The sequence below is a fragment of the Epinephelus moara genome, chromosome 6, assembly GCF_006386435.1.
Source record: "Epinephelus moara isolate mb chromosome 6, YSFRI_EMoa_1.0, whole genome shotgun sequence".
Lineage (NCBI taxonomy): Eukaryota > Metazoa > Chordata > Actinopteri > Perciformes > Serranidae > Epinephelus > Epinephelus moara.
The window spans coordinates 34,948,211-34,976,140 of record NC_065511.1 but is presented as its reverse complement, the minus strand read 5'-3'; the positions used below and the strand labels follow the sequence as shown (position 1 = coordinate 34,976,140).

The following is a 27,930-nucleotide window of genomic DNA, read 5'->3' as shown; positions in this document are numbered from 1 at the left end:
TACTATATAATATAACATAAATAATATGAATTATGTTTTATTATTATCATTATTATTAATAATAATAATGATAAATAAACACGATTGAAATAAATATTTTATTTAAAGCACAAATATATGGAGTAAAAGTATAATAATAATTGTTATTATTAGTAGCAGTACTTGTAGTAGTAGTAGTAGTAGATTTTTTTCATTTTGTTAAAAAAGTGAACTCGTTAATTTGTATATTAATATCCAGCATTATTGTCTATTAAGATCTATTAAGTATGCTGAGCATGAATTTAAAAAATAATGATGATGATGATAATGATGATGATGATAATAATAATACATTTATAATTTATAATAAATTAAATATGTAATTTAACATAATAAATGTATTTATTTATATGCATTCAAGGTTAAATCAGTCAAACCGGTGTTGGTTTACTCATTTTACGAACGTATCTATTTTTGCAAAGGACCTCTTCGCTTGTGAATTTACATCCTTTGATCATAGCCTTTGATCAGTAATGTAACTAATGCTGGTGAAAGGTTCTCAGCTCATAATTTTCATATTTACCAGCGTCAGTGAATGCCTCCTACCAAGATGCGTCTAATCTGATTTTGCTCCTGCACATCGAGGCGTAAGCGGGAAGTACGACTGCCTGCTATCCAGACTAGCCTACATATTCAGATTTCTCAGCATTTAATAGGTTTTTAAAAATGCCCAGAAGTATTAGGATGGCTTTAGCAGACATGCTGGAGGACTTGTCAAAGGAAAACTTTGACAAGTTCTGCAGGCAGCTTCTGGACTGCACGGAAGGGCCGCGGGTCAGACGCAACAAGGTGGAGGGTAAAAACTACCTTGACATCGCGGACGTCCTTGTAACAACTTACACCGAGTCCCGAGCTGTTGGAGTGGCTGAAACCTTATTGAGAGAGATTGGCTGCAACGAGGATGCAGAAAGACTCGGTAAATATCTCACAGATACAAGGAACATACTGACACAGTGAACCAGGGCGCACAGACACTCGGAGAAAGTCATGTAGTACATTGCATAGACGACATGATTAATTAGATAGATAGAAGGAACTGTGAAATCAGAAACTGATAAAAGCAGGTTAAAGTGCAGCGTCTGTTATACATTGTTAAGGATGGTTATTGCAGAGGACGTAAAAGATATCTTGCAGATGTTTTTCCGGGCCAGTGAGACTGTACTGTCTGCCATACAGGTTGGCACACACTGGGTTTTTAAGGCTGATGCACGAGAGTTTTAAAAAGTCATGCCACAATGCCACAATTCTTAAATTCTTAAAATTTTCATGAAAATCAACATTGACACTGACATTTTTGTTAATTAGCATTTATAAGATGAGAAGAGATGTTTGTTTGTCCATTAAAGGTCCAGTGTTTAGGGACGTAGTGGCAGAAACTGAACATAAAAAGCTTGTTTTCTTTAGTGTATAATCACCTGAAAATAAAAATCATAGTGTTTTCTAGAACAGAACAAGACTGAACAAGGACATTTTGTCACAAGATAGAACAGCTAATCAAACGTTCAGATTCAGTCATAACTCAATTATGACCTCGATTTAAGTTACTGTGGTCAGCCTTCGTACGGCAGATGTATCATGAATATGCTGTTCCTGACTCTTCATTTGCTGTCTAAGGACTGTTGACTACAGAGTGTACGCAAGATATCTGTCAGTTCTGTTAAACATACATGTTTCTGTTTTTGTTTTTACAGTCAAAGAGACAGCTGGAGGACATTAGACATCTCCCTCTGACAGTGAGTTGACCTGCCAAGAATCATTTTCCCTGCAAACACTGAAGTTGTAAAACATAGTGCAACAGCGAGTAATGATCACTGTGACAAATGATGATTTTTCACACATTTTACAGTTGCAAGACCCTCAGCAGGAGCCGCCATGGTGGGAAAAGGTACACACTGATTGGTGTTGCAACATCTCAGAATGTATGTTACGGCCTGCAGGCTGGACCTTGGCTGTTACTTGCCTGAAACGTATAACAATAAGAAAAATAATGACATGTTATATCAGAAGCTTTCCTCTAACTTGAGATACCCGCTTTAGACAAACAAGATTCAACAGCAATATTATCTCTAGCTACTCACGTAACATACTGTAAAACTTTTATTCGTAGCCCAGGCTAGGCTTGTGCCGATTTCCGGTTTAACCGGTTCGGTCCGGTTTAAGAGCTCCACCCGGTTTAATTCACATCAACCGGATAAACCAGGGGGGTGCTTTTCACACCAGCGGCGTGTCAAGGGACTATATTCAAGTTATCTTGCATTGTAACATGCATTATGACAACTTAATAAGCTTTATGTTTGTTTATAAATGAAGTGGAGGAGCCTACAAGTGTTTTGTTTAGTTCGTCTCAGAAGCTGCAGAGGGACTCTCCTCTCCGCTCTGCTCAGCTGTCTGCTGCTGCTGCGAGAGATCAAATTTCATTAGGGGCGGGGAAAAGTGCGAGGGAGTCAGCAGTCATTCAGTTTGTTGCTATAAACCAAAGATACTGGATTACTACTGTACTATACAGTATCCACCTTATTTTCAAACACGGAAGTAAATAGTGATCAACTTACGTGTTTTTGTGAGTGACTTCCGGTCAGCCGCTTTCCCTTACCGGAGCTAACGGTGCAAGCTATGTTTTTTCAATTTTCAATTGTTTATGTTAGTCAATCAGTTAGTTAGTTAGTTAGTCTGTGTATTTTATATAGATAACTGTGCCCATGTTTCCGTTATCCGGTAAAAATAATTCCCTCTAAACGCGAATAAATCGCACATCAATCAAAAACGATGAACAAAAAAGCACAATCTATCCTGAGTGAGACAAACTGCTTGATCCCCGTCTCCAGTGTACCAGCAGAGAACCTGCAGAACCAAATCAGCGAAAAAAACACACTGGGCTTGACACACAGACACACAGACGGTGTTTATGCATGCCAGCCAAACATGTGCGCAACTGTGAGAAATAAATATGTGAGGTGTACGCTGCTTTTCTATCTTTTTTTTCTTTTCTTTCTTTCTTTCTGTCAGCGACATACACTCCTAACACAGGACGGGTTGTTTTTTTTGACTGAGTTGATTATTAAGTCATAGTGATGCGCGGATCGGCTCTGATAGCACCCGAATCAGCATGTATGCATCAACCATCCAGCCGTTACAACATGATTGAGCTAGCAAAGCAGTTTTGTGTTGCTATGTGTAGTATTTATTCAGTTTTGGGAAATCACGATGTCTAGAAAGCATCAGTGGCTGCAGCTGACAGGGACAGCTAACACTAGCAGCAAAGCTAACATCAGGACGTCATCTGTTAAAAGCCTCCCGTTGTCGGATACGACATGAAACTACTCCAGTTAGCTCAATCATGTTGTAACTAAGACATCCATTGGAAAAAATATTTTTTTCATGGACCGTTTATTGAGTTATTACACACACCGCTAACGGCTAACAGCTAACGGTTAGCCCAGCTAATCTACGATAACCATGTTATTAATTACAAAACGTGCACACAGAAATAGTAATGTTTGTTCAATCATTGTGTTTATGGACTTTACAAACATCAGATTAGTCTAAACGGTGATATAGTGACGTGAAAAATGTGATATATATATAGCTAAACTCAACAAGGTAAACAACAAGGCGATTCCCATTTACACAGTGGTCAATAGTGCTGGACCGGAAGTGTCACACAAAAAAACGGAAGCTGGCTTTCCGTTCCGTGAAAAATAAGGTGAATATAGTATACTGTACTATTACTACTAATATTACTGGTTTATCCACCATCTTTGCCCTAAAGTCTTGGTGTCCTTCTGCTTCTTCTTCTTCTTGTGTAACCTTGTGTGTATTGGTGGTTAATACAGCATTACCGCCACCTAGTGGATTGGAAGCGCATTACACCTATAATGGGCTTTTATTGGGAAAAATAGCTCAAATGCAACCCCCAGTGGTAAAATTAGGTATATAATTGGATATATCGATATATCTTAAATCACTGAACTCAAACAGGCTTATATTAGGGACAGGCACCTATATGGGACAGGCCTTTAATTCCTGTTGCTCAGCAAAGATGGGAAATATGATCACACTGTTTATTTAAACCAGTGCTTGTGTCACGGCACACAGCATACCAACACAACACCACTTTATCCTGTTTAAACAATAGTCATAATTCAGATTCATTTTTATGACAGACACTTTTGATTCTTTTGATCTGAGGACCCTTACGGGCTGAATGAATATGAGCTTACCGGGTAATCAAGGGATGAACACATAGTCTGACTTTATGACAGCGTCAGAGGAAGGGAGTCACCACTTCTTTTTTCGTCACGCCGGTAAATCTGAATAAATTAGCCCACAGTCTTCTCTGGCGCTCGTGGTTTCAGTAAAATGAAATGAACAGAGCTAACAATGTGTAGCATGTCCATATCAGCAAAAGATTAAACTTATATATTTATATGTGCCATCTGAGCAGCTGACTAACATCAGCTCAAGTGGGCAGTCAACAACCCGGTTATATACATTCAAAGAACTTCTATAAGGAGCTGTACACATGCCACGTGTCAGATATGCAAGCTGTCAGATATCTTTCCTGATGTCCGTAAATATCAGTCTGTGGTCAGTATGGAGAAGTTGATCGATAGTAGTATTAGTGCAGGGCTGCCAGAGCTTTACATCTGTCACACGGACGATAGGCCCACACACTGATGAAGGATCGATAGAGGATCTATCATGGGGCGTGAGTACAACACGTTAGAGGGTGATACAAGTGAGGTCACATCTCCAGCACAGATCAGAATTTCTAAGTCCTATTGATAATTTCATAAGTAATCATAGACAATAAGGCCACACACTTGTAAACAGCACATGGAAGAAGTTCAGCTCTGCACTCAGGATTTCAGGTAAACGGGATATGGTACTGTGCTTGTTGACGTTTCATGGCAACCTCAGATGCAACCTGCTGCCGCACTCTTGAAAGCTGGCACAAAAAAAGACGTGGCATGTGTACAGCCCCTAAAAATGAACTGCTTGGCAACCAGACCAGGCGTCTAATTGAGACAGGCCTTTATTAGTCAGAATGTGTAGCCACACAAAAAGGCACTGGGTGTCTAATTGGGACTGGGCTTTTAATTGTTTTACAGTGCATAAATACTCATTTAGCAGTGGTGTAATGTAAATGAAGCTCAGTGTGAGTTCAGTCAGGAAGACTTTCTTTGTGCTCATCCATTCACAGTTCTCTCCATCCCACTGCTTCCTCTAATCAGTTGACTATGGGTGTTCACTCTAATTATCCAATCAAACTTTGCCACGATCTCTATCAGCCAATCATGATGCCACTGCAAAATTTTAAATCTGCTTTCTCTTCTGCTGCTGTCAGCCTTTATTTTAGGCAGAGTCGTCATGCCCTCCTCCACCCCGTTCACCTCCAGCCATCGTACCCTGAGTCAGGACAAGTTCAGCGAAGACTCATTCCTCTACCCATCCAGATCATCAGCACTTCTCCATCTTCCTCTCACCTCATCTTCACCACCAGTGTCTATTCATCGCCCTCCTTAAATCATACCATCTCTATGGGGTCTAACTGCCAAAGACTTTCCATATTTTTATTCTTGTGCAAGTTAATAAATATTGTTTTACTATAACAACAAGTCTCTCCTGATTGAAGTAAAGCTACTGAAGTTCTGTACATGCAAGCTACATATTCTCTCCAATATAATGGAATTAGATGGCACTCAGCTTGTGGTGCTCAAAGTGCTAAAAAAAACCATACATTTTAAAAACTCAAGCAAAGTCGCTTCCCAGAAATCATGACCCAGTTAATCAAAATAATCCAGAGACCTTGTGAGCAGTTTCTAGTTTATATACACACAAATATATGCATGCTTGATACATATTCTACATGGTGCATTTTATAAATATCAAATTGTATATCATATTATGTACATGAGTTATCAGATTATAAGAAAGGATGAAACTCATGAGTAAACCAGGTTACAGTAGTATAATAGCCCCATATTTTTATGTAGATGTCTTGCCTATCTATTAGCTTGTAACAGTCTTTCATAGGAGGAGATTTTAGCCATTTCGTCATTTGGTTTCAAAATTGGGATTTGAGCCCATCAAGTTCCAATTTGGAAGATCTTCATGAAATCCGACCCCACTATTGAAACTATTTATTGTCTGTATTTGTTCTGCAGCAGCCATTTAATGTATTTACATTCAGCCTCTTTTGATAGCAGTTTTCTTTCATGCACAATGTCCATGCCAGATTCAAATTACTTATTAGACACGAGGGGTTCACAGGGAATGATGCAACATGTAATCCAGTTTATCTTTGTTAGTTTCAAAGGTTGAATGATCAGTTTTGGCATCTTGAATGTAATTTCACAAAGCAACATTTTGTGTGAAGAAAAGTGCTGTATAATCCTGATACAAGATATAGACTACCAACTCCACGTAATTTGCTATGTAGTGAGTCAGTGTTGTTCTTTTTCTCCTCAGGGAAACACTTGATGTATTGACACACGTGTGCTCTTATATTTTGTCATAATAAAAGTCTTTCTGGGGTCTTTTCCTCTGTGGCTCACAGTCTTCTTTAAGATAAAGGTATTTATCAGTATTGGCCCTGTTGTTTACTGCTGTGTTGATGAAAAGAAGTGACACCCTCTGACACGTCTTCACTTGTATATTAAAAAGACGTTATTACAAAAAAAGAACAGTGTCAAAAACCCGCCAAATCTGAGAGTCTCTGGTGCCAAATGTGAGCTCTCCCTTTCGGCCCAAACTACTCTCCTTATATATGATTTCTTATCTCCAAAATCCAACCTACTCCTAGACAGAGAGGCATCCCTGTCCAGGTGGTCAGTCAGACATCACCTAAGGCTACATTAACCTTTGACCTAAGAAAAGACATATTCACATTACACAGATCAGAACATCGCATTCCACAAGACAAGAGAGGACAAGACACTTCAGCCCGAGCAGGCATTTGAAACAGTACACATATACTGTATGTTTCCACAGTTCATTCGTCCGCATAAATTAACCTTTTATAGACAAAAACAGAAACAAAACAAGCATGTCTTCATCATGTACATGAAGGTCTTTATGAACATGTTGTTACATCCAGGTTATACTCAGGACCTGACACATTCATCTATCTCACCTGTTGATGCATCTTTATATAATCTTTTCCTACAAAGATGCCTGCATTACAGAGAATTCAGTAAACAGCTTAGTGTTCATCCGTCCATCTTTTTTCAACCGCTTATCTGAAGCCGGGTCACAGGGGCAGCAGGCTGAGCAAAGCACCCCAGACCTCCCTGTGCCCAGTAGTGCTTTCCAGCTCTTTCTGGAGGACCCCGAGGCATTCCCGGGCCAGATGATTTATGTAATCCCTCCGGCATGTTCTGGGTCTGCCCTGGGGCCTCCTACCAGTGGGACATGTCTGGAACACCTCTAACAGGAGGCGCCCAGGAGGATCCTGATCAGATGCGCAAACTGCCTCAACTGACCCCTTTCGATGCAAAGGAGCAGCAGCTCTACTCCAGGCTCCTCACCCTATCTCTAAGGCTGAGCCCAGTCAACCCATGGAGGAAACTCATTTCGGCTGCTTGTATCTGCGACCTCATTCTTTCGGTCTCTACCCAGAGCTCATGACCATAGGTGAGGGTTGAGACGTAGATGGACCAGTAAACCAAAAGCTTTGCCTTCCGGCTCAGCTCACTCTTCACCACGACGGTCCGGCACAGCACCTGCATCACTGCAGATACCGCGCCAAACCGCTGAACAAGACCCCAAGATACTTGAACTCCCTCGCTTGAGTTATGAGTGTTCATATCATTAATAATAAGGCATCATTTACAGCATAAGAGTTGTAATAAAAGGGGTTTATTAATGTTAATAAATAATATATTAGTCATGTCAGTTTTGTTTATGTAGCCAAATATCACAAATCACAAATTTGCCTCAAGGGGTTTTACAATCTGTACAACATCTGTTTCAACCCTTGGTGGAACCCTCACTCCCCAAAAAAACAAAACATTTAATTATTGCTTATCAATACTGATGAAAAAAAAACTTGTACAAACAACTCTAGCTCTTTTGTTGTTTTTGTCCTAAGAGTTGTTGCCTGCTGCAGGAGGAAAGGCCACTGATTTCCAAAGACAACGATGGTTGGTCACCAGGGGCAGCTAGGGATTTGATGACCTCCAGCTCCTGTTCAGGTGCTTCTTTGAGGTCCTAGAGGGGAGGAAGAGGAAACTGAAGTGAGCCGGGCCAGTGCTTGCATCAGGGTCATCATCAGGGTTACCTCAGCTTCGGTTTGGAGACGACATATTTAGGTTTGCATTTTTCTTCCAAAGTCACAGTTTTTTGTTAAAGGTCCAGTGTGTAGGATTTAAGGGGTTATGTCCGCAGATATATTATATAGTAAGTATTTTTCTTTAGTGTATAATCACCTGAAAATAAGAATCGTAGTGTTTTCATTAGCATAAGTAGTTTATATCTACATCTGGAGCGGGTCCTCTTCTGTGGAAATCCCAATGTTGCACTGCTCTGTTTCTACAGAGGCCCAGAACGAACAAAACACTAGCTGTCGCTTTTTTGCATCAGCCACGGTAGTTAGCAGCCCCCCCAAGACGAGAGCCTTGGAAAAATCCTGATTTGTAATGCGAAACTGCTTTAATCAGTGATTCGCTCAACACTCAATACCACTAAATCTCACACATTGGACCTTTAAAAGAAAAAATAATGAATGAAGTCAGATCAGTATCTTTAAATAGAAGCACTGTTTGGGTAAGGTTAGTACTTGCGAGGTGGTGAGATGGATTAAAACATAAGACAAAATCCCAAAGCAATTCGAGAGACACTAGAGTTACTTTAACAATCCTGCAGTAGATATAAACAATAAAACCTGCAGGACAAAGAGGTCTGTAACAACACATAGGGAACCACATGCAGAAATAGTTGTCATTAATAATGTACAACTGAACTTTGAAAACAAAACACAGACCTTGAGGTGCTGGTGGGCTGGCCTCTGGTGCTTTGGGCCCTTCTGGTCAGTCTCCCTCCGGCAGCTGCGTCCTGCTTTTGGTCACGCTGCAAAATGTATTTGACAGCGATGTCCATTTTGGACCCTGGGTCGCAGATCGACTTTTTGGAACGGAGAAAGTTGACATAGCTGTGTACAAAGGGTAGAGTGGTGGCTTTTAATGTCCGCTAGCCTTACTAACACCACAATCCACTGCAATTCACTGATGCATTCTGTCATACCTCATTTTGTGCTTGTCCTTTGACTCGTACAGGTCCTGCAGCGTCTCTGATCGATGCATACCAAAGCCAACAAGCGCCTTTCCTTCTTGGCCTGACTGGAGAGATCTCTCGTATCCACGATGAAATCTGACTTCTTGCAAAACCTCAGGGTAAGCAATCGCATATTGAGTCAAGGAGTCCTTCAAATGAAAAAAAATCTGTGTTATTATTGAAGCTACACGGCCCATTTTTCCTTAAAATAAATTAAAAACATTCACTACTCAAGGGGCAATTAGAGACAAATACACATTATCAATTTCCGTACGCACAAACATGTTAACAAGCATGCTGAAATACTTTAAATAAAAGTAAAGATAACATTGTCAACATTCTCTGATTTACTTCACTTTATAGCATCTCTTCGGGGACTACAGGTGACAATCAGCCTTTTGGATAACTTTGGAAGATGGTACCAAGGGATGGATGAGCTGAAATTCGGCTCCATTACAACTCACAAGGTTCACCAACAAAACAACTGTCTTATACTAAACACGTTTTCCAAACAAATATAACATGCTAACGTTATTAGCACAAGCCTATGGCATTTTACATTGTATAAATTAGCCTAGCGACAAGAGATTTCCTCTGCTCATATGAAGCCAGGATAAATCACACACAAGACTTAAAATGCTATTTTTGTGGAGGCTTTATCGTCTCAATTTATTGTTGCTTATCTGTGAAATTAAAGTAAACAAAAGCTTTGTTTCCACTGAGGGAAATGGTTTCAGCTTACGAAAAAATAAACAGGAAGTCTGCGTCGCTGCAACATGTAATTACATTTCCGGGGAGGTGCACATCAGGCTACGGCGTAAGGTAAGGCGTGGCCTCTACATTGACGCAGAGCCTATGGCATAAGTATGGTGTCGATTTGATGCTCAAGTATAAATTCCATCTTACAGTTTAAATAAAAACATAACATACAGAAGTAGAAGAAGAAAGAAAAAATAAAACACTATGATGTCTGGGTCTTGGCACTAGGGGGAGGAGAGATTATTGAGGACATAATAGAAACTGGATTTTGTTGTTGTTTGTTTTGTTTTTGTTAAGTTTGAGGACTTGAGTGGTGCTGCCGCTGATCGGACACTGTTTCCTGCATCCAGTTATTTTTATGGGTGAAGGAACACTGAGTGTAGCTACATCGGTAGTTTACTGCAGGGAGCGTGAAGAGATCTGAGGACAGACATATCGGCTTAGACGAGACAACCTTGAAACTGAAAACTTTTGGGAGTTTGCTAATGTCAGAGGGCAGACAGCATCCCCTTTTTCTTTGCATTACCTTGTTGACCATCAGTGGACTCTGACTCACTGAGTCCTCTTGCTCCTTCTGGTGACGAGCCACCAACATGGCAACGTAGCTTACATCATTCTCCAACAGCCATTTAAAGGTTTTATCTTTGTACTGGCCAAACTGAATCGTAAACCTGCTTAGAACGAGCCGTTTTTTGTAAGGGTCCCCACCCTCAGAGACAACACAGGCCTTCGCTTCAGCCTCCACTTCCTTTGGCTTCTTCACAGGAGAATCTCCCTGTCGAGCAGCTCCTAAAGGCCACCGGCCGGCTGCACACTTCAGGGCCTCCTGTGAGGGCTTTGTCTCCAACGCCCCACTCCAGGTCTTACGGAGGACAGGGTCACCTTCCTACACAAAAATGAAAACACCACTGTGAGAAAACTTTTTTTTAATGCCTGCCATGTTTAAGAGAATATTTGAATGTCACTGTGTAAAGTAAAACTTACGTCCACACAGGCTTTGGTTTGTAAATCTGTAGGGAGAGATGATAGAATGGTGAAAGGCTAATATAGGACAGTGTTAAATATTAAAACTGTTTTCATTGTGCCATATACAGTGCGACAGAGACCCCACCAATATGCACCCTGTCAGTCAATCAATTAATCAATCAATCAGTCATTTTATTTGTTACATGAAATCATACAAAAAATACAGTTCCAGTGAAATGTAATCCCATCAGTTCCGTCAATGTGTGCATGAAAAAGGAACGTAATAATAACTGTATGATTCAGGGTCCCAACATATTTTCATGGACAAAACTTCAGAACCTTTCCATGACTTTTCAAGGACCCATAATAAAATTTTTATTTGGGAAAAGTGCTGCACTTGCCACTGGTTACGGTACTTTTCCACACACACACACACACACACACACACACACACACACACACACATGCAGGGGAGTCTTTCCATAACAAACACCACCACACTACGTCACACATACACTTCTAAAAGAGGAAGGCTTGGCCTGTTCAAGTCATAGAAAATGAGAGCTGTGCATGTTTTATATTTGTATCATGCTTGACGTTACACGTCCTTCGATGTTACTATCGCACATCGCAATGTCAATCCTGAAAACATATTGTGCAGCCCTAAGCTGACGCATATTAGAGCAACAACAGCTAACTTGCAGAAAATAAATTATGTTATATCACATGGAAGGTTATCCCTGAAAGATTACTGTAGCAAATAATTTCATTACGAACAATGAAATTCCATGAGTTTTCCAAAACCTTCAATGATTTTTACTATTTCAATGACTTTTCCAGGCCTGGAAAAACCTACAGAGACATAAAATGACCACAAAGAGACAAAACAACTACAATACACACAAAATGACCACAGAGACACACAACAACCAAAAAATACACAAAATGACCGTAAAGACACACAAAATGACCACAAACAGACACAAACTTATTTCAGAGACATAAAAACAACCAGAAAAGACCCAAAATTACTTAAAAAAGACAAAGAACCCCAAGAATGTGTAAAAGACTACAAAGATAAAAGACACAATAAAAAAAAGACGCAAAACCGCAAAGTCTGTGTGTTTTGCTCTGATGGTGGTGGGGCCTTTTACAAATCTGTGCCCAGGGAGCCATTTTCTCACATACCCCTTTTCCACCAAAGCAGTTCCAGTGCTGGTCTGAGTCACGACAGAAACCCACACTGTCATTTGATAAATAGTTATTAGCAGTGTATGCGTCATAGCCGCTTTGAGCAGAGTGCATGATGGGGCACAATTACACTATGGTTATTGGATATTTAAAATCATCCACGTGTTTACTCACACAGTGTCTCAGCCTCGTTGTTGCAGTTAATCTGCCTCAGTATATCCAGAGTCACCTGAAGAGCTTTGGGCTCTGTGAAAGTTGAAACCAGGAGGTCTGTGATCTCCAACACAGTTTTATTCTCCACCTCACTGTAGCGGACCCGCGGCTCCTCTCTGCGGTCTCGCAGCTGGTAACAAAACTTAAGGAAGCAGTTTTTCCTCAGATCCTCCAGCGTGTTTCCTATAGCGTGTTTGATGGTATGGACCATTTCTCATCTGCGTAAAGCACGTCGAGAGAACAGCGAAGACGCAGCAGCAGCACGCAGAACGTCAGATCAAATTACACTACCCGCCAAAAAGTGCTGCCTTCAGATACAGTCGGAAATACTACCATCAACCGACCGCTAAACCCCTCCCAGTTATCAGCAACCTTAACTAGGCACTAAAAGGGCCATATACAGTACATGAGATAAGATCTTCAGTATACTCCTGTAATAGCAAACTAACCTTTGGATTTGTCCACATGGTGACACAGCGTGCATTTAAAGGGTTGTGTCTTTTTTGCCCCCTAGCCTTCTAAACCTAAAGCATGTGAACAAATGTTCATATTATATATACACACACACACACCCATCAGCCAGAACTGGTGAAGTGAACAATATTGATCATCTTGTTACAATGAAATGTTCTGTTGGGCAACTTTGGGTTCTGACATTCATGTGGATGCCACCTGACACGCTCCACCCACCTGATCACCAGTGCAGACCAGTCCTCTGACCATATATCAAGTGTCTGCACCTCCTCACTACTCCACGTCTGCCCACGAGACATTTTCCAACTTTTTCTTTTTGTCTACCTCTGCTTCTCCCAGTTCGCACTGTTGGCTTTGTTTTTTTTTTACCCAAAATGCACTGCGCTCTACGTCACTTGGTTCACTTCCTCTCTTTGGTTCACTGGATAGTCCGTTTGCATTTCCCACTGTAAGCGAACCGCACCAGGGTCCGCTTGCAAATGAACCGAGACCCCCAGTTTTCAAGCGGTCCAGGGTTAGACTTAGACTTAGACTTAGACTTAGACATGACTTTATTAATCCCTTTGGGAGGTTCCCTCAGGGACATGACTTTATTAATCCCTTTGGGAGGTTCCCTCAGGGAAATTGAAGTTCCATATCACACACAGCACTGTTAAATATACATATACATAAATAATATAAAATAAAATAACACTGGAAGAATAGAGAGAAATATATATATTCATACACGTGTGTGTATATATATATATAAACTGTACATAGTATTCAGTATTCACAGTATAAACAGAACACAGTATTTGTATGGTTGTGNTTAAATATACATATACATAAATAATATAAAATAAAATAACACTGGAAGAATGGAGAGAAATATATATATTCATACACGTGTGTGTGTATATATATATATAAACTGTACATAGTATTCAGTATTCACAGTATAAACAGAACACAGTATTTGTATGGTTGTGTTATTATTGCACATGTATTGTATTGTACATGGTTATTGTACATCTGTTCATCTGTTCGCCCTCCTCCCCTCCAGTGAGGAGTTGAACAGTTTGATGGCACGGGGGACAAAGGAGTTTTTCAGTCTATTTGTCCGGCTGCTGATGACAGTGTGCAGAGGATGGTTGGCATTGTCCAAGATGCCCCGCAGTTTGTTAAGAGTTCTCCTCTCCGCCACTGTCACCAGGGGGTCCAGCTTCATGTGTTAAGAGTTCTCCTCTCCGCCACTGTCACCAGGGGGTCCAGCTTCATGCCAACCACCGAGCCGGCCCGTCTGACCAGCTTTTCCAACCTGGAAAGTTCTGCCTTTGATGTGCTCCCGCCCCAGCACACCACAGTGTAGGAAAGGACGCTAGCGACCACGGACTGGCAGAACATCCACAGGAGCTTCCTGCAGATGTTGAAGGATCGTAGCCTCTTCAGGAAGACCTCCCTCATGTTGTTCTCCCTCAGCTTCTGCTCCACTTTCTCCCTGTAGGAGTCTTTTGCCTCCCTCAGGCAGCGTTTCACCTCCCGCTGTGCTGCTTTCATCTCCTCTTTGTCTTTAGTCCTGAAGGCCTTTTTCTTCTTGTTGAGGACAGCCTTGACTCTCTGTGTTCCCCAAGGTTTGTTATTTGAGTAACACTGAACAGTCTTGGTGGGGGCAACCACGTCTGCACAGAAGTTGAGATAGTCTGTGAGACAGTGAGTCATCCCCTCGATGTCCTCATCATCATGTGCACCCAGCAGCACATCCCAGTCTGTGGTGTTGTAGCAGTCTCTCAGGGCCTCCTCTACTTCAGGAGTCCATCTCCTGATGGAGCGAGTGGTGACAGCCTGCCTCTGGACCAGGGGGGTGTACTGGGGCTGTATGTACACCAGGTTGTGGTCTGACTTACCCAGTGGGGGGAGGGCGGTGACTCTGTATGCTTCCTTAACGTTGGTATACAGTAAATCAATCGTCCTGTTCTTCCTGGTGGGGCAGTTGACAACCTGGTGAAAAGCAGCCAGGGTAGAGTCCAGGGTGACATGATTGAAGTCTCCAGATATTATTATGAAGGCCTCAGGATGTTGCAACTGCAGCCGTGCTGTGACGTTGTGTATCCTTTCACAGGCAGCGGCCGCATCTGCTCTCAGAGGAATGTAAACACAGAGGGCAATCACGTGACTGAACTCCCTCGGTAGATAGTATGGCCGCAAGCTAACGGCCAGCAGCTCCAGATGTGGGCAACACAAAACCGCCTTCACGGTGACATGGCCGGGGTTACACCAACGGTTGTTGGCATATATGATGAGTCCCCCACCTTTGTTTTTGCCACATGCTTTCGCATCCCTGTCGGCTCTCACTGCTGTAAATCCCCGCAGGTCCACATTAGCATCCGGTATGCTATCAGTTAGCCATGTCTCCGTCAGAATGAACAAGCTGCACTCACGGTAGATCCGCTGGTTCTCCAAAGCAGCCAGCTCGTCCATCTTATTTGGCAGTGAGTTGACGTTCCCCATAATCACGGAGGGAATCGATGGTTTGAAGCGCCTCCGGTTGTCCGCTAGCCTAGCCTTTAGCTTAGCCCCCGCTTTGCAGCCTCGGTATCTCCTCCGCAGCTCCGTTGGGATGTTGTGTCTCTGTCCAAGTAAGAGCCAGCAACTCCTCTCCAGAGTAAACGAGAGAGCTGACTCCCGTGTGTTTTTTTGAGTCCGCCGTATCCATGGGATACATGTAAAATCCTTTGTGAAGAAGTAAATATTAAAAAAAGGCCGAAAAGTTAGAAAAGAGGGGAAGAAAAAGGTAAAAACAAAAACAGTGCTGCAGAGCGACTGGATGGGCTGCCGTCTCATACAGCGCCATCTTCCATCTATGATGGATGTTCGCTCGTTTGGTCCGCACCAGAGTTAGAATGAGAGCTCACACCACTCCAAACGAACCAAACTATCCGTGGAAGCAGACCAGGGTTCGTTTAAAGCAGACTAAATAGCGCCAGTGTGAATGCATCCTAAAGGACAGCCCTCAGAGGTCCTGTGTCCATGCCTTGACAGGTCAGAGCCAAGTCCAGTCCTAGGACCTCTCTGGGGTACCAGTTCAATCAGATTGGTATCTTGGGTATTTGGAGGCCAGGTTGATGCCTTGAGCTCTTTGTCCCATTTCTCAGGTAATTCCAGAGCAGTTTTTGTGGTGTGGCATGGTGTATTGTCCTGCAGAGGGGTCACTGCTATTGACAAGTGTTGTTGCCATGAGGAGGGGTAGGGGAGAGTGGGGTGATTTGTGCCAGTGGGAGAGTTGTGCCACCCCTTGTTTCTAGAAAGCTATAGAAGAAATTGGTCATGTGACCTCCTATTTTTGAGGAGGCATCTATTTTACTCAGCCTGTGGAGAAAAGAGGCACATGGCACAAGAGGTAAGCAGATTTAAGTCCAAAAAACTGTTTTTTGCCTTTCAAAGTGAATTTTTTATGATCATGGTTTATTGATTGTTGTGTCTGAACAATTATAGATAAGTTTGAAAACATTTCATACATGAGTTAGTGCTTTAGTAAGCTACAATATGAGGCTATACTGTTAGCATGATGTTAGCTCTAAACTGCTGGATGATACAAGTTTGCTAAAATGGTGGGGATGGGGTGATTTGTGCCAAAAGGCCTGGGTTATGTTATTTTATGTCAATGTTAAGTGTTAAGTTAATTATGTGACATTTTTGATTTTAGACCAAAAGCCATAATGCCACGCCTTTACAAAAGGAAGACAGACAGGGGTTCAACCCCTCTTATGGAGTTGGACAGAGTAGTGAGAGAGGTGCAACAGGGGAAGGTCTGTAAATAGGTCTTGTTGAAGAAGATTGTAGCTATGGAGCCATCACACACACACACACACACACACACACACACACACACACACACACACACATACACACACACACACACACACTCTCTCTACTGGCCAGGAGTTGACATTTATGACTTGGAGCCTTCATTTTTAATTTCATTTTGTTCTTAACATTTTAAATAGGCCTTGTTGAAGAATATTGCAGCATTGACAAGTGGCATGTTGTGTTGTAGCTGGTCCTGAGAATTGCAGTTGATTTTGTTCAGGTTTAACTTAATTTTATCCTGAAAATGATAAATATTATGTAGGCCTACTTCTAGCCAATCTTTGATGTATTCGACATGTTATCTACTGCTAAAACTGGCCTTTGATGTTATTAAAAAAAGCTTTAATAAGTAATTTGGTATTGAATTGGTCTTGCTTTGATACAGCATTACAGTATATGACATGAAAATGTTCTGTTTTACTTCAATAATCAATGGCGCAATTTACCCCAACGTATTTTCTCCAGAGGCACAACTCACCCCGCATTGGGGGCAAATTGTGCCACGAGACCAGTTTTTTTTGGAAAGCCATATTAAACAGTTTAAACAGTTTATTTAAGATCCAAAGTGGTTGTTTCCAGGGATGCCCCACATCCTGAAATATATGTACATATTTTATTCATTACTGCCATGCCCTCTCTTTAAAGTCACCTCAAGTAAAAACTGGCACATCTCACCCCACTCTCCCCTACTTGGTCTGCAACAGTGTTCGGGTGGGTAGAGGACATCAACTAGCATCCACATGAATCCCACACCCAAGGTTTCCCTCAGGTGTCATTCAAAGGTGTCACTCAAGGTGACACTCAAAGGTGTCACTCAAGGTGACACTCAAAGGTGTCACTCAAAGCAGCCCGCTCTTAATCATGCAAAACTTTAAGCCGTAATAAAATGTAAACGGGTGAGTTATATAAAATTGACCCCTGTACAGTTGTCATGTTTTTTTAAATTGGCTTTAGAGACCAAAACTGTTTTTTTTGTCGCAGGCTGTAAACATGTTTATTTCTGCTGTTAAGTTGGTAATCTTAACATGTGGGTCTATGGGGACTGACTCTGTTTCAGAGCCACTTGGAATTTGACCCTTGATAGTACATTTACTTGCTGTGTTTGCTGTGTCGGGGCAGGTGGGTGAGGGGTATGAATATGGGCTTATCAAACCTGCAGTAAAACGCTTTCAGGCTTTCAGCCATGTTGATGGTTCTCCACAGTCTGGGGGTTTCTTTCCAGTAACTGGTGGTGTCCTGATGCATGGTTGGTGGCCGACAACATTTGAAAAAAAAAATAAATATATTTTAGAATAGCTTCTTTTAACTACTCTGACTTGGCTCTGTTTACACCCTCCTGCCTGAGTTAAGCCATAAACTAGAACTTGGCAGGAGCTCATCCTGGTTTGTTGCTGCAGCTTCAAAAACTCTCCATTCACTGAAGTCTAAACAGGCCTAAAACTCTAAGCTTTGTCTCACTAGTGCATCTCCTCACAGCCTTAATTTCACACATTACAGATTTTAGTTTCTGTCTGTAGATCAGTGGAGCAAAAAGAGAGTGAGGCATGTAAAATATTTTTTTTTAAGCACTGGCAAGGCACTTGTGTTTTTTTAATTTAGCTAAAGGGATGGGCATACAAATTTTAATAGCTGTATTTTGTCTTTATTTTACATCCGATTTTTAAAGAACTTCTTTAAAGGTCGCTACAATTACATCATTTATCATAAGCAGAAACTGTAAAAAACAGAAATCATGGTTGGATTTTCACATTTCCGACGGTCCTTGGACACATCACGTGTAATAAATACTTCAGTCAGTGAGAGACAGAAAAAAGAAAACATAACCAAATCTGAGCTTAATATCAAATTCGCTTTATTCTACATCTCATTTTCAGTTTGGACAAAAATAAAATGTTTGGAACCAGCATGCAAAATCAAAGCTCCCCCTCCCACTGGGTCTGGGGGATGTTCTGCTCAGGTAAGGGAGCAGCAGGTGGTGGCATCCATCAGTCAGCCCCCTCTCCAGGGTCTGAGGGCGACTGAAGGAGGGGAAATAACTGAAATTTAATTTAACTTTTGATTTGTTGAAAATTAAATTGAATTTTCCTGTTAATATTTATATGTATATATATATATATATATATATGTGTGTGTGTTGATTTATATATATTCCTAACTTAAGTTTGCTTAATCTATCTGTACCCATGACTCTTCTCCATTGCCTGTTCCTCTTGTTCTAACTCGTTCCCCCTTTTTTACTATTTCACCAACTTCATCAACACGCACGCACACATCAACAAATAAACATCAACGTTCATTACACCGAGGCACATCTGTGTTTATATCTGTGAACAATAGCTTCTATAACGTGTGTTATCACTTTTATTTACTAATATCAAATAAAAATTGACAACCAACTATTATTTATTAAATATCAAAACAATTCAAAAATTCCTGTTTAACTTTTTTAAATTACTCCAAAACACCAATAACATATCCATTTAAATTGGACATAATGTAAGATAATGTGATGTGTCTTAAATTATATTTATTAAGTAAAGTTTGCCTCTTTATTAGGAAATGGGTGTTCACAACATGCTGATACAATCAATTAAAAATTCATTCATTACTTTTTGTATAGGCCCAGTTGAACATTGCAATAATAATGTGTGGTTATCACAAAATCCCACAGCACACCTGGATTTGCATCGCTGCCACACACCATGAGAACCACTACATTACACCAATACGCCTGTGTTTGTCTTTTGTGTTAATTATTATTTTACACGTCTTATCTCCCACATAGTGTTTTCCCTGTCATGTCTTTCACTTGTTTTGTGCCTACATTACCAAAAATAAATATAAATAGTACTGGCGGCACAGTGGTGCAGTGGTTAGCATTGTTGCCTCACAGCAAGAAGGATCCCCTCTGTGTGGAGATTGCATGTTCTCCCCATGTCAGTGTGGATTTTCTCCAGGTACTCCAGCTTCCTCCCACAGTCCAAAGACATGCAGGTTAATTGGTGTCTCTAAATTGTCCGTAATGTGAGTGTGAATGGTTGTCTGTCTCTATGTGTCAGCCCTGTGATAGTCTGGTGACCTGTCCAGGGTGTACCCCGCCTCTCACCCAGTGTCAGCTGGGATAGGCTCCTGTCTTCCTGTGACCCTTAACAGGATAAGCGGTTACTGAAAATGAATGAATGAATGAATAAATAGTACTACTACTACTGCTACTGTTAATAATAATAATTTATAATGGAGGGAGGGTCATGCATTTACCACAAAAATATTACATGTGAAAAAATATTAGTAGCTTTGGGGAAGGTCAAAATAATAATAATAATAATAATAATGATATAATAATGATAATAATAATAATGATAATGGTAATAATAATAATAATAATAATAATAATAATAATAATAATAAAATCACACCCCAGCCCAGCCACCCCCGTCATCCTTTGGTAAGTAAAGAACAGTCCCATTTATATAATCAGAATATTTGATCATGAGATTTCCGACAGCATTTGAAGGCACCGTGTTTCCTCATTTTTAAACGCGGCATGTGTTTACGATGAGATGTTTAGGAAGTCGACTCTGGGCCTGTTCTTCCTCCTCTTCCTCCACTGAGCTGGACAAAAAAAAGGTCGGCAGTTCGCGATTCATTGGTGAGAAATGCCCCCAAAAACCAAAAGAAAGCTTTTAGCAGACATGCTGGAGGACCTGTCAAAGGAAAACTTTGACAAGTTCTGCAGGCAGCTTCTGGACCGCGGGGACGTCAGACGCAACAAGGTGGAGGGTAAAAACTACCTTGACATCGCGGAGCTCCTTGTAACAACTTACACCGAGTCCCGAGCTGTTGGAGTGGCTGTGGAGTTGTTGAGAGAGTTTGACTGCAACGCGGATGCAGAAAGACTCGGTAAATATCTCACGGATACAAGGTTTGACCCAATGTGGAGACAGAAACGAGAACTCCAGCTGCAGAACACTGAACCCTTCAGATCTGCCTTTATTTATATGTATATTGTCGTCATTTGAAAATGTTTAACCGAAGAGCTATTTTTAATGTTTATTTCTAGATTATTGAAGTAAAAAATCAAAGTGATAAACAATTGAACTAGCCCGCGTCTTTTTTACTTTCACTTCGAGCAGGGCCGGACTCAGGCTGAAGGCATTCTTAGTGTTATTTTGTAGGAATTTTTGCAAGCATGCATGTGTCGACTCGCCCAAACTTAACATCGAAGATATTTTCTTGTAGACATAGAGAGCCCTCAAAGACGTTTTCTCCCAACTGCTCAGTGTGTGTGTGTGTGTGCATATGGGTTAGTGCATCCTATAATAATCCTGGAATTTAAACTGTAATTTCATCATATTTCTTTCTCTCTTCTTCTTTTTCTTTTATTTCAAAAAATCAGAATCTAACATTGTGTCTTCTTGTTTTTGCAGTTGAAGAGGCAGGTCGACAGTCCACAAAACCTGCTCCCAGCGACCGTGAGTTGTTTTCCTGTTGTGTTTTTTTTGTTGTTGTTGTTTTTGTAAATAGATATTACAGATTAGCTGCTGTAGAGAAGGAGTTGTTTTGAATTATTTCACGTTGAGCTTCATCCTCTGAGCTCTGGGAGCTGTCATACTAAATGGATGTAAATGCTTGAGGGCCATTTTGCGCAACACAGGTTGAAACAAGCTCAGCCAGAAGGGTTTATATCTATGTTAGGCTATCCATCAAGAGTGGAACAGAAGACGAGAATAGAGTACAACTTTATTTTCCAGCAGAGTGAAAAATTGTCTTCAGCTCACCGAAACATAAAAGCAGCAAAACAATGTGCAACATATTGAACAAATGTGGTAAAAAATAAAGAAAGAAAGAAATAATCAGAGGATAAAAGAAAGAAGGTGAAAAATATGAACAAAATACTAATAATAACAAAGCATAACGCATTTAAAATAAAATACAGATTTTGCAGGTTTGTAGCTCCGATTTGGGAGAGAGACTAATGATAGAAGAGGAAAGGGAAAATTTCAATTAATATTTTCACCATGATTACATTTCCTGTGGCAGACTGCATCCCTTTACATTTATGATGACATTGACTTGCGCTGCGTTCTCTGCTGTGCCATTACAAAGGCATAAGTGTGATTTATACGTGGCATTCATACAGGAAGTGTCTCGAAGCTGACACTGCAAACAGAGGCTTCTCCACATATTAAGAAAATTTAAGTTAGCATGTCCAGCACTTTTTTTACCTGTCTCAATCTACTTAATTACACATGTTGTTTTTATGAATTTAAATGTTACAATTTCTTAATATGTGTAGTTTTATTGAGATAATACCTGGTCTTAACTTCACATGAATAGCTGCATTGGCAACATGTTTAAGGATTTTTTTTTACATGTTCAATGTAGGCTTGTACCGATTTCCGGTTTAACAGTTTTGGTCTGGTTTAAGAGCTCCACCCGGTTTAATTCACGTCAACCGGATAAACTGGGGGGGAGGGGCTTTTCACATCAGCGGCGTGTCAAGGGACTATATTCAACTTATAGATGAAAAAGAAGGAGGTTGCGCATCAACAGTGATGATACTCAGAGTGCTAAACCCAAAAATCCAATATGATCAAAAATGTAAAAGTGGTAGCACATCTCAAATTGCCCAGTTAAGTACTCACATTTGACTTCTTTTAATGGCTCACATCAAAAAAACGAACGCTAACGTGTTTCGGCACATGGCCTTCTTCAGAGCGTTTTCAACTTATCTTGCATTGTAACATGCATTACGACAACTTAATAAGGTTTATGTTGGTTTATAAATGAAGTGGAGGAGCCTACAAGTCTTTTGTTTAGTTTGTCTCAGAAGCTGCAGAGGGACTCCGCAGCTCCACTCAGCTGTCTGCTGCTGCTGCGAGAGATCAAATTTCATTGGGGGCGGGGAAAAGTGCAAGGGAGTCAGTGGTCATTCAGTTTGTTGCTCTAACCAAAGTTACTGGATTACTACTGTACTATAAAGTATATACTATGCTGTACTATTACTACTATTATTACTGGTTTATCCACCGTCTTTGCCCTAACGTCTTGGGCTGTGTCCGAAATCATTCACTACTCCCTACTCACTATATAGGGAATTCCCTGTATAGAGGACTATATAGTGAGCTCATTAAAACACTTTCAGACACTACTCCATTGCGTAGTTACGAGCCAGAGCGATGTCATCTGGTGGGTTTTCGAAATAAATAATAAATTCATTTGTGTGATAAATACATAATACTGAGCGTATTTTCCCACATGAATAAATACAAAAATAAATACACTTTCAGTTCTTTTAAATCAAGACTGAACACCTTTTCTCCTTGCCGTTGCCTTTTATTAAATTATATTAGAGGCTTTTGATTAATTCCTCGCACTGCACCGTATGCTTTATTCTATTTAACTTTTTAATTGTACTTGTATTGCCGTTTATAATAACGTTTTTTCCTCTGTAAATCCACCCCCAACTGCCGTTTTATCACCTTCATAAATGTCTCGCGCTTGCCATAAAAAAACAAACTGCCAAACAAACTGCCAAAACCAGTATACTTACTTTCTTTCCTGTCCTTTTCGGTCCTTTTACAAACAAGAAAACGTTGCGGAAATGCCAGCAAATGGCACCGTAGTTTTGTTCCTTCTTACAATTATCAAAATAATTTTGATAAGAAGAAAACACATTATCAGAGAGAGAAGGCTGAGACGTGCTGCTCTTGCTAGACTAGCAAGACGTCGTAGAATCGTAAGTGAAAAGATTATGCTCGACCTGTACATTTATATTTAAGATAGATACACAAACCATCATTTCTGAATTGTCAATGTAAACTTCAGTGTCAGACCAGTGGTCAAATGACGCCCCCTCCTGGGGAAAGTTAAACATGACAGTTTTGTTTTTCACATCACATACAGCAGTGGTGTCTGCTACTGGTGCCACCGCAATGCATCATGGTACATATTGCTTGGTTAGTGACCATCGGTTGTACACTACTTTTCGCGCTGCATTGTGGGATACTATGAGTCCACTATATAGGGTATATTAATTTACACTAAACATTCGGACAGCACTACAAAATGGCAAACACACTATTTAGTGCACTATTTAGTGAGTAGGGAGTGATTTCGGACGCAGCCTTGGTGTCCTTCTGCTTCTCCTTCTTGTGTAACCTTGTATTGGCGGTTAATACAGCATTACCGCCACCTAGTGGATTGGAAGCGCATTACACCTATAATGGGCTTTTATTGTGAAAAATAGCTCAAATGCGACCCCCAGTGGTAAAATTAGGTATATAATTCGATATATCGGTTCGGTTAGATATTTGGCTTTAAATCAAACCGGTTGGAAAATTTTCAAACCGGCACAAGCCTAGTTGAATGCCTATTTTCCCCACAGTATTTTGAAAAAGATTTGCAAGTCACTGCAATCAGGGTTGTAGAATATCGCCAGCCTTATCCTTTAAAGTCTTCTCTTAAACTGGCAACCAATAATGACGCCTAAAAAACCCCCAAACAATTTTAAACTAGAAAGATGGAGCTGAGGACAAATTTAGTACAGCAAAATCTTTTTAGAGACAAAGTCCACTCTGTACCTAATATTAATCTGCTGTTTTTATCACATAAAAAGGCACTTCATTTGTTGTGTGTATGGAAAAATAGTTGTTTGTCAATAAGCAATTTAAATTTTCTCTCATTTTGTTTCAGCTGCGAGCCCCTCCGCTGGAGCAAGTGGTGCACATGCCATGGCAGAGGGTGGGTGCGCAGGTAGTGTGACGTCTTCTCAGTAAATACCTTATTCTCTGCTTGTGATCGGTCACTGATCCAATTGTTCAGAAACCCAAAACCTGACGATAAAACACACTTCTTAGGTCAACTCGAGCCAGGTCGAAACAGCGTAGGGGAGTCACCATAATTGTAACATTTTTCACTCATTTTTTTAACTTACATATTTAATATTTTCAGGTAAACAACCTACATGTTTCTGCTATCACAAACCACACAAAGTTTTTCAATAGAGAAAACAAGTTGTGAGCAATTAAACCAAACGTGGATGCTGTCCAATGTTACAAATGAAGCACATCTGTGTCTTACGGTGTTTTCACACTTGGTCATTTTCAGCCCTCTAAACAGAACCAGAGCTGTGACTGTGACTTTTTTGCGCAACACTCTGGAGATGGTCTGTGTACGGTTTGCCTTAAGTCCACGTTGCAGTTCATTTAACCTGTGCCTTGTGAACACAAAGCACTCCAGGTTCACTTTGCCCTTTAACTTTTTATCTAGCTCTCTAGATCACATGCTATTGAACTGGGGCGCTTGGAAAACCCCCCAGAAAAAACCATGTCAGCCTGTAACACTTGCAAGGATGCAGGACGAGGAGTAGTTTGGTCCACGGAAGATACTGCACATCTCCAGATGTGGAATACAGAATACATCAGACAGCAACAGTCGGCACAGAAACACTAAGGTTTTCCTCCAATTTTAAGTCCATGTGAAGGGAGGAGCTGCATAATCACACTGCAGTGCCATGTCAGAGTTAAAAAAAACAAAAAATATCAATTAAATATAGGCGAAAGTGTGAACAGAAAGCAGACTGAGGCCCCATCAGAGCTGAAGTTGACCAGAAAGAGAACTGAGTACTTTTATTGTTGGTCCACTTTATGGTGCACTTTAATGGTGCTTTCACACATAGTCCTCTTAAAACAAACAAAACTCAGTCCTCTTAAAGTGCATTGAAACGTGGACCAACAGAAAAAGGCTTCAGTCCTCTTTCTGCACTCCACATCTGGAGACGTGCAGTTTCTTCCGTGGACCAAATTACTCCTCGTCCTGCGTCTTTGCATGCATTGCAGGCCAACTAGGTTTCGTCTTTCTTTTCAGGCGTTCCATTGCAACAGCATGTGATCTAGAGGGCTAAATACAAGGCAAGGAGCAAAGCAAACCTGGAGTGCTTTGTGTTCACAGTGTACAGGTTAAGCGAACCACACCACAGACTTGAAGCGAGGTGGTCTGAGTATGGTTCGCTTCAGAGGGGTCTGAGTTCTCTTTGAGTGTTCACATATGCACACTCTGAGTCTGTTTAGGGGGCTGAAAAGGACCAAGTGTGAAAACAGCCTAAGAGGATTGAGTTTGGTTTGTTTTAATAGAACTATATGTGAAAACACCCATAATTATAACAGCGTCAGTTACAGTTGTAATACAACTGAAAAAACAATATTCAAGTCAAGCTAATGTTTTTATGTTAATTTCACACCTAGGATGTGATCGGATAATGTATATTATCTGATTATATTAAATTATTTATTAAAAATCACAGGATGTAGCAGCTGGTGCATTTGCCTGTTTGCAAGTACACTGATTACACCTACAAAGTTAGCTGGTTTGATTGATGGAGGTTGTGAAAATACATACAACCCTAATGACATTTGACTGAACACAGAGTGTACGCAGTTTGGGTACACCTGTGTGTAATTGCACACTGACCCCTGGAGAGTCACGAACGTAGCAACACCTGAAGTCACTAAGCTTTATAGTCTATGCTATAGCCACATAGAGGGTGTGTATTAACAAAAACACACGCCTAAGTATATGTATATATATATATATATATATATANGTGTATACTAATACATATATATGTATGTATTAGTAACCACAATATTAATATAATACATAATAATATAAAAATCGTTATGTTTCTGTTGGTATGGAATGAGCCGTTTATATCTGCATATGGAGCGAGTCCACTTCCACAGAGTCTGCCATGTTGTTCTACAGTAGCCCAGAACAGACAAATCAAACACCGGCTCGAGATTCACATTTTTGTGTTAGCCGCTGTAGTTCTCCAACAAACTCAGCACACAGGAGAAGTTCCAGCTCTGTAACCTGAAGGCTAGATGCCACTAGATCCTACGCACTGGGCCTTTAAGTCCCTTCCTTAGACATATACCAAGTTACCTTCATGTTTTCTACAAATCCAGTCAGTCATTGTGGAGTAATGTTTCCCTCCTTCCTCAGGGAAGCACTTTGTGGATAAACATAGAAGCCAGCTGATCGACAGAGTGTGCGAGACTGCATCAGTTTTGGATGCGCTCCTTGAGAATGAAGTCATCCAACAAGGGACCTATGATGAAATCTTGGCTATCCCTACCCATCGGGATAGGATGAGGAAGCTCTACTCTGGTCCCCTGAATTCCGCTGGAAATGTTGGCAAAAACATCCTCCTCAACATCCTTAAGGAAAAGGAAAAATATTTGATTGATGAGCTTATGGGGAAGAAGTGAATGTTGTGGGGAAATACATATTTTAGACCAAACATACAATCTACCTGAATGAAAAAATGTTTATTTTTATACAACAACAATTGGGAAATAATTGCAATACTAAGTCTGTGTGGGGTTTTCAAAGAAACCGTTGTTTTTTTAGTCTTAATTTTTTTTACTTAAATTAGTTGAAATTTGTATGGTGTGTAGTGCCTTTCCTGCCCTGATAATAAGGGTTTTTCCTGTGAAGTTTAAAACCACATTGAGGAAATGTTTATCAGACAATTATGATTGAAGGTTCCTACCAGACATGAAATGTTTTTTCATCAAACAAATGGAATGAGAATGGATGTGAAGCAAGTTTAACTTTTCATTTATGCCAAATATGCTGAAAGATGGCCTTAATCACTTTTATTCTGTCCAGCAACAAAAAAGTTTACAAACAAATATAAATACATCATAAAATCTTCTGATTGCTGTGTGTGGTTCTTGCATTTTGAATGAATGGAGTGTATGGTGCAAATATAACAATGTAATAGAGTTTATAAATGTGTGCTCATATTTTCCTTCAGGTTTTTAGAAATGTGCACATCGATCCATATTTTCCTTCAGGTTTTTAGAAATGTGCACATCGATCTTCTTTCTCAAAACCTTTTTTCTCACATGCCTAACAACAGAGTAGTGCTGAATGTTTCCTGCAAACGCTGTTTCAATAACTAAGACTTTAAAGACTTTCCTCCAGTATTTGGATGTAGAATAGTGCTGCAGGTTCCCTGAAATGTTATGAATGTGATGAGTGGTGTACAAACACTTAGTGATCAATCATTCCTCTTCTCTGACTAACAGCAAATGAGGTGTTTTTGGAATCAGTTCAATCAATTTTATTTATAAAGCCCAATATCACAAATCACAATTT

General features: G+C 40.5%; 2 protein-coding genes across 5 annotated transcripts; one reads left to right on the top strand and one right to left on the bottom strand.

Moving 5' to 3' along the window:
• The first annotated feature begins 598 nt into the window (after nt 1-598).
• On the top strand, nt 599-27,487 carry LOC126391397 (PYD and CARD domain containing). Of its 4 annotated transcripts, none has more exons than XM_050046129.1 (4): nt 599-955; nt 21,192-21,236; nt 24,460-24,507; nt 26,770-27,487. In XM_050046129.1, exons 1-4 carry the CDS (start codon nt 706-708, stop codon nt 27,033-27,035), a joined length of 609 nt encoding a protein of 202 aa, XP_049902086.1. In that variant the 5' UTR covers nt 599-705; the 3' UTR covers nt 27,036-27,487. The 4 variants fall into 4 exon arrangements, with proteins under 4 accessions (XP_049902086.1, XP_049902084.1, XP_049902087.1 ...); XM_050046127.1 differs by having other exon boundaries at nt 605-955; nt 24,460-24,519; XM_050046130.1 differs by lacking the exon at nt 599-955 and adding an exon at nt 20,292-20,664.
• LOC126391396 (uncharacterized) lies at nt 7,226-12,719 on the bottom strand. The gene is made up of 6 exons (XM_050046126.1): nt 12,403-12,719; nt 11,056-11,081; nt 10,598-10,957; nt 9,283-9,461; nt 9,023-9,190; nt 7,226-8,250 (listed from the first exon to the last, which is right to left on the bottom strand). Exons 1-6 carry the CDS (start codon nt 12,650-12,652, stop codon nt 8,202-8,204), a joined length of 1,032 nt encoding a protein of 343 aa, XP_049902083.1. The 5' UTR covers nt 12,653-12,719; the 3' UTR covers nt 7,226-8,201.
• Nucleotides 27,488-27,930: the final 443 nt, after the last annotated feature.

Bases quoted from the DNA above. Each gene is read 5' to 3' on its own strand.
- LOC126391397 (XM_050046127.1), top strand. From the start codon at position 706: ATGCCCAGAAGTATTAGGATGGCTTTAGCAGACATGCTGGAGGACTTG. The intron at 21,237-24,459 runs GTGAGTTGTTTT...ATTTTGTTTCAG, and splicing joins AAAACCTGCTCCCAGCGACC to CTGCGAGCCCCTCCGCTGGA. The intron at 24,520-26,769 runs GTAGTGTGACGT...CTCCTTCCTCAG, and splicing joins GGCAGAGGGTGGGTGCGCAG to GGAAGCACTTTGTGGATAAA.
- LOC126391396 (XM_050046126.1), bottom strand. From the start codon at position 12,652: ATGGTCCATACCATCAAACACGCTATAGGAAACACGCTGGAGGATCTG. The intron at 11,082-12,402 runs GTGAGTAAACAC...CTCTCCCTACAG, and splicing joins CAACGAGGCTGAGACACTGT to ATTTACAAACCAAAGCCTGT. The intron at 9,462-10,597 runs GTAATGCAAAGA...TTTCATTTGAAG, and splicing joins GTCCACTGATGGTCAACAAG to GACTCCTTGACTCAATATGC.